Below are 10848 nucleotides of genomic sequence, written 5' to 3' on the forward strand. Positions count from 1 at the left end.
GTTTGTACAGTGAAACAACCGAGACACACATCCAGACCAGACAAGGGGGCCGCGCCGCCACCGCATCAAGTCACCAGCACAGACCCCGCACAGCGCAAGGTCGGGCCACACAGGCACGGACCCCACCCAACAGGGAGCGAGACCCGCGCGACGCCACACACAAACAAATAATTACATTTAAAAAATAATAATAATAATAATAAATTAATGAATAAAAATAATAAATGAATAAAAGCCTCACACCCTCAGCAAGGTCTCTGCCCGGGAATGGCAGGCCACCAGACCGCAGTCCCCGCTTTACCACTGTTCCATGTGTTTGCGATCGACAAAACTGCACTTTAAAAAATAAAATACCTTTTAAATAACTAGCGGCCATTTTCATCTTTCCTTACATTTCTGCTCGTAATTGAAGTGCTCCTTATCGCGAAAACATTTTTGATATTTTCATTCATTTTAATTTTTGTATTTATCTCCTTCATTGATGTGCATCTTTGATCGATAGACAATTAAACCTCAGAAACTAAACACACATTTACACACCAATGCCTGAGAAGGAGCAGGATGAAGAAAAATCTTGTATTTTCCTGCCCCCTTCAACATAATACATAGTCTTATTTAATGGATATCATTCAAACCAAACAAATATAATGAAAACAAACAAAAAACACACAAAAAAAACACAACAAGTGCAAAGTACAAACCGAACAAAAAAAGTAATCTACACCTCAAGGGATGATACAAAACAAATACAAAACCAGACAAAAAAACAAGTAAAATAATCAATATAAAGCAAAATGTAAACACTTATGGCTGTCCATATGATCTTATTGTTCTGTCTTTATATATTTTTCAATTGGAATATATTTTTACAGTCTTTTATCTCATTGTAAAGAGAATTCCATAGTTTAACCCCCACCACTGATATACACATTTGTTTTAAAGTTGTCCTTGAATACTGATATTTGAAATTACCTTTTTTCTACGCTCTTCATTCTCAGAAGTGATGACAAACATTTTTTGTATATTTGCTGGTAATGTTTTACTTTTAGCCTTAAACATGACACATAATGTCTGTAACTTTACTAGCTCCTGTAGTTTCAAGAAACCAGAATTAATAAATAATATGTTAGTGTGTTCTAAGTAATCTACTTTATGAATAATCCTTATAGCTCTTTTCTGTAGTTGATACAATGTCTTTATGTTACTCTTATATGTGTTCCCCCACACTTCCACACAGTAGCTGATGTATGGCAATATAAGTGCACAATACAATATACACATTGCCCTATAATCCAACACATATTTGACCTTGTTTAATATAAAATTACTCTTAGACATATTTTTCCGCACATGTGCAATATGAGATTTCCATGTCAGACCGTCATCCAGTATCACTCCTAAAATTCTAAGTTCAGAAACCCTTTCAATATCAATTCCATCTATTGACAGTTTGATCGTTTCCTCCCTTTTCCTTTTACAAAAAAATCATAAACTTAGTTTTTTTCACATTTAAAATGTATATCAAAATACTTTGGAGATAGAAATTAAACAAAAATCGAAAATGTTGTATTCTGTCTTTTAGTGGGTTCAAGCAAATGGCAAGTTGTTTGACAAAGTAAGTGTTGTGAAAGTGTGAAACTCACACTACCCCAGTATACATTTTCAACATTATAGCATTTCACCCTTTTGAAAATACAAAAACGTTTTTTCCTCTTGACTTTTATCAGTTATATCCTCATTGAAGGATGACTTGTACTCGACCTCGGACCAACTGCACTCAGTGAGGAAACAAACACGCTCACATAAATATTGCTCTTATTGCAAGCATAGACAGCAGAACACTTCTATTTTCACTTTTGTACACTGACTTTACACTGTAAAAAAAAAAATCCTATTTGTATGGTTAATTTACTCTAAATTTCTACTGTAATTTTTCTTTTTTTTTTTTTTAAATAGTTTATAAAACTGTAGAATTGAAGACATTATCTGTAAATAAACAATCCGCCTATTATTTTAAGTAATATGCCAGTAATGACAAACTATGTATATTTCAATTTTTTTACCGAAAAATACCAAATTAATTATACATAGCATTTTCTGTTTTCTTAAATTACTTTCAAATAATTCATGTAAAATTACAGTAAGGATCTTTCATTAAATATGTAGCTTGTTATATAAAAGTCTATGTCCATACTAACAATCTAACACAGGGGTGTCAAACTCAAATATAGAGTGGGCCAAAATTTAAAACCGAACAAAGCGGGCCAAGGTTAAACAAATTAACCTTTAACGTACTCTACGAGGTATCGTCACGTCCGCTTTTCATCCATTCTAACATCGTTCAGATCCAGTCACAAGAAATGTGCGGCTTCTGTACGAGTGAATGCAACGCATACTTCATCAACAGCGATACAGGTTACACTGAGGGTGCCAGTATACATTTTTTTAACACTGTTAGAAATATACGCCACACTGTGAATCCACACCAAACAAGAATGACAAACACATTTCGGGACAACATCCGCACCGTAACACAACATAAACACAACATCACTAATACCCAGAATCCTTTGCAGCGCTAACTCTTCCGGGACGCTACAAAATACACCACCGCTACCACCAAACCTCCGTGTAGCGTCCCGGAAGAGTTAGTGCTGCAAAGGGTTCTGGTTTGGTGTGGATTCACAGTGTGGCGTATATTTCTAACAGTGATAAAGTTTTTTATTCGGCTACCCTCAGTGTAACCTGTATCGCTGTTGATGAAGTATGTGTTGCATTGTAATTTGTGTGCGTGCAGAAGCCGCACATGTTATGTGACTGGGCCAGCACTCGTTTGGCTGGCTGACTGGGGTTTGGAAGACTGCCGGGAAGATCGGCAGGCCAGTTTTAGTGTTAATTTGATATCCCCTCAAGGGCCAAGTGAAATTACACGGTGGGCCAGAGTTTGACACCCATGCTGTAGAATAAAGGTATTTTTCTGCAGAATGGTTTGCATCGTCACTTTATTCAAGGTGGTTGATTTTAACAATTCAGAAAAAATCTGTAAAATAATGGTATTTTTCTGTGGAACTGCCAGCATTGTCACTTCATTAAATGTGTTTGATCATAATAATTTGGAAAAACTCTGTAGAATAAAGGTATTTTTCTGCAGAACTGTTTGCATCGTCACTTTATTAAAGGTGGTTGATCTTAATAATTTAGTAAAAATCTGCAAAGTTACGATATTTTTCCACAAAACGTTTCATGAAAATTTCTGTAAATATAATGTTTTTGATCATTATTTGGTTTACAATCACTGACAAGAGGCCTACTCGGTGCGTGTTGGCGACTGTAGCCAAACTGCTGTGTCAAAACTGGCGTGGGACGTCACCATTGACCTTTTTCTTTTGCACCAACCCGGGAACATGAAAACAAAACAATGGGCTCTGTTGGCCACTTACTAAATAAACATACAGGACAAAGTGCGTCCTGATTCTTTGATTCTATTTTGAACTGGATGTGTGCCGATGATAAGAAAGTTTGTTGCTGCATTACTGACTAATAACCTCAGTTTTATCTGAAGTTCCATCGAGGTTTGTTTTGAAGCGAAAGTGGGCGCAGAGCACATCCCTCTACCACTGGTGTGTGACGTCATCGCTGCCTGTGCAATGCGCACTGCCTTCCTGCGCCGGTCAAAACCAACACTGTGATTAATCATCATTCATTTATGGTAACGCGATATATTCTTTTTTAATGATCACATGCGTTAACACGTTAACATTGACAGCCTTAGTTGAAACCCATACTTTTTTTTTTTTAAACTCATCAAATCGCTGACCTGTAAATTGTGGCCCATTATCAGTGTTACTCCCTCCGAGGTCTTAATCAAGGCTCAAGTCGTTCGTTTTTCTCAGACATTTATTTCAGCCACGTCTTCTTCACGTTACCAACGATGCCAAATATAATGCCGTCAGAAGTAATAAAATAAGCAAACAGAACTTACAATTAGTCTGACATCCAAAAAAGAAAACACATAGATTTCACAAACATATCAGAAGTAATCATACCTCGTTGGCCTCATAAACTCCAAGGGAATAAAGTTTATTTTCAATCCGAGACTCCATAAACGTCTTCCACATCAAACACTTGTCGTGTCATGCTGCTTCCTTAAAGGCCTACTGAAATCATTTTTTTTTTATTTAAACGGGAATAGCAGATCCATTCTATGTGTCATACTTGATCATTTTGCGATATTGCCATATTTTTGCTGAAAGGATTTAGTATAGAACAACGTCGATAAAGTTCGCAACTTTTGGTCTCTGATAAAAAAAAAACCTTGCCCCTACCGGAAGTAGCGTGACGTTGTCAGTTGTTCACTCCCTCATATTTTGCTATTGTTTTCAACGCAGCTAGAGCTATTCGGACCGTGAAAGTGACGATTACCCCATTAATTTGAGCGAGGATGAAAGATTCGTGGACGAGGAACGTTAGAGTGACGGACTAGAATGCAGTGAAATACATATTTTTTTTCGCTCTGACCGTAACTTAGGTACAAGCTGGCTCATTGGATTCCACTCTCTCCTTTTTCTATTGTGGATCACGGATTTGTATTTCAAACCACCTCGGATACTATATCCTCTTGAAAATGAGAGTCGAGAACGCAAAGTGGACATTCACAGTGACTTTTATCTCCACGACAATACATCGACGAAGCTCTTTAGCATCTTTAGCATGACCTAACGTGATAGCATCTGTCTCAAATGCAGATAGAAACAAAATAAATAAATCCCTGACTGGAAGGATAGACAGAAGATCGACAATACTATTAAACCATGTACATGTAACTACACGGTTAATAGCTCTCAGCCTGGCAAAGCTTAACAATGCTGTTGCTAACGACGCTAAGGCTAACTTAGCAACTGGAGCTCACAGAGCTATGATAAAAACATTAGCGCTCCACCTACGCCAGCCAGCCCTCATCTGCTTTGCTCAGCAACACCTGTGCTCACCTGCGTTCCAGCGATTGACGGCGCGACGAAGGACTTCACCAGATCATCCGTGCGGTGGGTCTGCTAGCATCGGCTAGGTGTCTGCTAGCATCGGCTAGGCGTCTGATATCCGAGTAAGTGGTCCTTGTGTTGCTACAGCCACCTACAACGTTCTTCTTTGCAGCCTCCATTGTTCATTAAACAAATTGCAAAAGATTAACCAACACAGATGTCCAGAATACTGTGGAATTATGAAATGAAAACAGAGCTTTTTTGTATTGTATTCAATGGAGAAGGCATACCTCTGTTCCTCGGGCTACGTCACGCGCATACGTCATCCTTTGAAGGCTTTTTCAACCGGAAGTGTGGCGGGAAATTTAAAATTGCACTTTATAAGTTAACCCGTCTGTATTGGCATGTGTTGCAATGTTAAGATTTCATCATTGATATATAAACTATCAGACTGCGTGGTCGGTAGTAGTGGCTTTCAGTAGGCCTTTAATTCCCTCACATATTAATTGTCCCCCCAACAATGTGACCAAACCAGAAACAAAAATATATTCCCCACTCAATTGACATGGGTTTGTAACAAAAATAAAGTTAAAATAAACTTTCATGAATTAACCCAAGGAAATACCTTTTTAATCACATTATGTGTACAAAATGAACTTATCTTTATGCATTGTATTTGTTTATTCTCACCAACTATGACATTATATACCTCAGGGCTGCGTGCTGAGCCCCCTGCTCTACTCACTCTACACCCACGACTTCACAGCCACCCACCCCGGCAACCACATCATAAAGTTTGCCGATGACACAACGGTGGTGGGCTGCATCTCTGGGGTCGACGAGACGGCAGTGTTGAGCAGGGTGAACAACCTGAAGCTGAACCAGCTCAAGACCCAGGAAGGGATCTTGGACAGCAGGAGGAGAAAAACTACCATACAGCCCCTGTACATCGACGGGGGCTGTGTGGAAAGAGTCTCATCCCTACGCTTCCTGGGAGTTCACCTGGATGAGGACCTGTCCTGGAGGACCAACACCACGGCCATCGTCAAGAGGGCACAGCAGAGGCTCTACTTCTTGAGAGTACTCAGGAATCTCCACCTGAGACAGGATCTGCTGGTGTCCTTCTACCACTGTTCTGTGGAGAGCATCCTCACATACTGCATCTGCGTATGGTTCTGCAGCTGCACAGCAGCAGAGAGGCAAGCTCTCCAGAGGGTCCTCAACTCGGCCCAAAAAATCATCGGGTGCCCCCTCCCCTCCCTGGAAGAACTGTATAACTCCCGCTGCCTGAAGAAGGCAGCCAACATACTCAAGGACCCATCCCACCCCGGCAACAGCCACTTCGATCGGCTGCCTTCCGGCAGACGTTTCAGAACCATGCGAACCCGCACAAATAGACTCAAAAACAGTTTCTACCCCCGGGCCATAACTGCACTAAACGCAGCTAAATTGTAAATTAAAAAAAAAAACAAAAAACAAAAAACTCCCTCACGTGCAACATAAGGAAGCCACCGGTCAATCACGATCCGGGACTGTGCAATCAGCGATTACATGCCAACTGGACAATATTTATCATATTTATTCACACAATTAATCCACAATAAAAAGCCTGCACAGCATAGGAGGTAGGAAATGCTGACTCCCACCCCCTTAGCACACTGGGATTCAGCATTACTCCTCTCTAGTCACTTTATACTTTTTTCTGTCTCGTTTTCTTTTACATTGCCTCTTAGAGTGGTCTTAGGCCACATTGTATATTGCATATTGTGTATATTGTGTTGTTTTTGTATATTGTGTGGTTTCTTCTTTAAAAAAAAAAAAAATGCAAAGCACCTCAGAGAAGCAATGTAAATTCCGTTGGACCTGTACCTGTACATGCACAATGACAATAAAGATCATTCATTCATTCATTCATACATCAAATATACATGTTGCTTCTGTCAGCAGCTACACTGACATTGATGTGTCTCTGAGAACTGAACACATTTTTATAATTTATAACAAAATGTGTTTATACAGTAACCTGCTCACATGAGTCAGATTACAGCAGGGGTGTCAAACTCATTTTAGCTCAGGGGCCGCATGGAGGAAAATCTATTTCCACGTGGGCGGGACGGGTAAAATCATGGCATGATAACTTAAAAATACAACTATGACAACTTCAGATTATTTTCTTTATTTGACTTCAGACTAAAATAGAACCAGCACATTCTGAAAATGTACATATCACAAATAACTTGACAAAACACTTCAATTTAGTTGAAAATTATGGGGGGGAATGGTGCATTTTCAAAAACACCTTGAAGAACACAATGAATTTAGACTTAATCTCAGTGTTTCTACAAAGCACAAATAAAAAGTTAAAAGACTGACAGTATTGCAGTAAATCACACACTGTTCACTTTCTTTACATTTGCACAGAAGACAATCATTTTCACAGAACTATATCAGTGTGCAGTGTCTCATGCTGCATTTTAAGTGGCGTTACTGATTGCTTATTTTACTCTTGTTTTACGTTGGGTGCAGGGGGAGGAGTCACAGCCCCGCTTTACTGTGTACCTCTTGCTTGGTATACTTGCTCGCCCCGGTATAAACTATTTGCTTGCCTAACAGAATTGCTATTGCGACATCCAGTGGACCCATTTAGAACAGCAGTTTGTTTCATTAAAAAATGCAGCTGAATTTTACACTTCGCAAACTCATCTCGTGTGCCGGATTGAACCTGTTATGTCCGAAAGTCGAGAGAGGTGGGGGTGGGGTTGTGGGTGTTGGGGGTTAATTGTTCATATGTCTCTGATTTGCACATCAATCAGTCTGAGGAGTAAAAGTTGGCAGTTTGTTGTGGGAACAGTTAACCAGCATCCCAACGTCAGTTTTAATACATCTCAACTTTGCAGTGAAAAAGGGTGTAGTGCAGGTTTTTGAGCGTGCACAAACTTGACACATGAGGCCCCAGGTCCCTGGACTGAAGAAGGAGTAACCAAGCACTTGAAGCATCATCTATCTTACTGTTCAGGAAGGTTTCAGATACAGAGAAGACATGGGGTCATGAGTAGATAAGATTATGCTCCAAATAATCCAAGTTTGTATGAATAGCTCAGATATTTGTGAAAGAAGCAGTGAGGAGGTCCTGGGTAGGGTGGATGTCACCACATATGAGCAACATACCACAAACTAAACAGCTAATTTGTTATGTCCCTTTGTGTGTTCTTATGTGTTTTACTGTGACTGCATTATGTGGGAACCTTTTACAGCACACTGAACAATTACATGGTTTTTTCTCCAGTGTGTGTTCTCATGTGTCGACACAAAGAGCTGAATTGAGGAAAGCTATTGCCACAAACTGAACAATTAAATGGTTTTTCACCGGTGTGTGTTCTCATGTGTTGAGTCAAATTCCTCTTAACAGAAAAGCCTTTGCCACAAACTGAACAATTAAATGGTTTTTCACCTGTGTGTGTTCTTATGTGTTCAGTCAAAGAGGTATTTTTATAAAAGTATTTGCCACAAACTGAACACTTAAATGGTTTTTCACCTGTGTGTGTTCTCATGTGTTCAGTCAAAGTGCTCTTAACAGAAAAGCTTTTGCCACAAACTGAACAAATAAATGGTTTTTCACCTGTGTGTGTTCTCATGTGTTCAGTCAAATACCTCTTAATAGTAAAGCTTTTGCCACAAACTGAACAATTAAATGTATTTTCGCCTGTGTGTGTTCTCATGTGTTGAGTCAAAGAGCTATTTTGAGAAAAGCTTTTGCCGCAAAATGAACAACTAAATGGTTTTTCACCTGTGTGTGTTCTCATGTGTTGAGTCAAATGGCTATTTTGAGAAAAGCTCTCTCCACAAACTGAACAATTAAATGGTTTTTCTCCCGTGTGTGTTCTCATGTGTCGATTCAAATGGCTATTTTGAGAAAAGCTTTCGCTACAAACTGAACAATTAAATGGTTTTTCTCCTGTGTGTGTTCTCATGTGTCGAGTCAAACGGCTATTTTGAGAAAAGCTTTTGCCACAAACTGAACACTTAAGTAATTTTTCTCCTGTGTGTGTTCTCATGTGTTGAGTCAAATGGCTCTTTTTAGTAAAACTTTCAGCACAAATTGAACAGCTCAAACATTTTTTACCTCTCTTTTTTGAAGAGCATTCAGAGTGTTTGTTGTCAGTGTGAGTCCTCATATCACCTTCACAGTCTTTATTGATGCGCAAAGGTTCTTCAACCTCGTCTTCAGCCTCACTATCTGATAGGGGCGTTAAGAGGTTGTCTACTTGTGGTTTCTCTTCATCATCTTCCGTCTTCGCAGAGAGAATACTCAGTGGAAACTTGGTGTAATAAGCTTCCTCTCGTCCTAGAAGACACTCTCCCTCCCGAGTGATGCAGAGTTCCTTCTCTTCCTTTTTAATGCAGGGTGGTTGTGGAGTCTCCTGCTTCAAAGTGGAGCTCCCCCCTAACTGAGGGGAAACTTCTTCTGGATTACCGATCAGCTGCTGGACGTCTGCAAGACACAAACAACAAAAACACACTTTCTTCTATGTACTGTATGTGTGTGTAGTAGGGTTGTACAGTATACTGCTACTAATAAAGTATTGTGGTACTAATCAATTGAAATCGGTACTATACCACCTTTGAAAAGTACCGGTACCGCTCTTTTATCTGAATGCCGCTGTGTGGCGGTGACTACAGAGCCGAGGCGCATGATGTTGAGTGTGTCAAAACTCACACACAAAGTGCATACAAGCAATAACATGGTGGAGAGGAAGAAAGGCAACAAAGGACAATTCTACTGGTTAATAAAGAGGGTGCGTGAAGTGCAATATGGAGGTATTTGGGCTTCTAAACTAACAATAAAGGTGACACTTTAAACAGGGAGCCGCCGCTCTGCAAGGGTTGCTTTACACCTTTCCTGTTTGTGTGCTCCCAGACCGTGGTCGAGGAGCGCAGGGGAGACGTTCCCTTCAGGGCCCATGTTTTGTCGGGGGTAACACTGGGTCCATAAAGCTCCGCTCTTTGGTCGGAAGGACGAGGTCGTCGATTAGTTACAACTTGCTCACTTTATTTATTATTTCCACAGGGCACAACCGGACATCCACCATGCTATTAACACTCCTGCACATGCTACCACTACCTCTCCTTACTTGCCCACTCACTTACTCACGTCACTCACCCCACATACTGCCACTCTTAAAGGTGCACACACACACACACGCTACTCTCACAACAGCTGCTTTAAAACACGCCTTGCCAAATGTGGTGATTAGTATTACCACCTTTGCTTCAGACTTAGTTCAACATTTAAGTCATACCAAAGACTATAAAAATGGGACCCATGACCTTCCCTGCTGGGCACTCAGCATCAAGGGTTGGAATTGGGGGTTAAATCACCAAAAATTATTCCCGGGCACAACCACCGCTGCTGCTCACTGCTCCCCTCACGTCCCAGGGGGTGATCAAGGGTAATGGGTCAAATGCAGAGAATAATTTCGCCAGCGTGTGTGTGACAATCATTGGTACTTTAACTTTAACTTTAAATCATAAGCATTCAGATCTGCACAAGGAGTTTAAATAGTGACAGGTATAATGTAGTTGTTACACCTGTCCTGCTGCTCTCTCTTTACTCGCCCGCTCACTCACTGACGTCACTCAGACAACACGTTGACATTCTCACAAACACACATACTACTCTCATAAGTTAACCAGCTCCCCTGCTGTGCACATGTAGATACGTATACGCGCACACAGCTGCTTGCCTTGATGCCAAATATTAGCACAGTTAAAACTGCCCAATTAGCAGTCAACTAATGCAAGTGAAATGACTACATTTTGTAACACATTTCTACAATTTGTGTTTTGTCTTTAATAAATGTGTTTTACC

The 10848-nt window shown here is 40.2% G+C and overlaps 1 protein-coding gene across 1 annotated transcript; it reads right to left on the minus strand.

The window, feature by feature from the left end:
* Positions 1-7165: 7165 nt before the first annotated feature.
* LOC133632553 (gastrula zinc finger protein XlCGF8.2DB-like) lies at positions 7166-9470 on the minus strand. Its single transcript, XM_062025025.1, has one exon. The coding sequence runs from the start codon at positions 9152-9154 to the stop codon at positions 8246-8248; it is 909 nt and encodes a 302-aa protein (XP_061881009.1). The 5' UTR covers positions 9155-9470; the 3' UTR covers positions 7166-8245.
* Between the last annotated feature and the right edge of the window lie 1378 nt (positions 9471-10848).

Source organism: Entelurus aequoreus, linkage group LG17, assembly GCF_033978785.1.
Source record: "Entelurus aequoreus isolate RoL-2023_Sb linkage group LG17, RoL_Eaeq_v1.1, whole genome shotgun sequence".
NCBI classification, from domain to species: Eukaryota; Metazoa; Chordata; class Actinopteri; order Syngnathiformes; family Syngnathidae; genus Entelurus; species Entelurus aequoreus.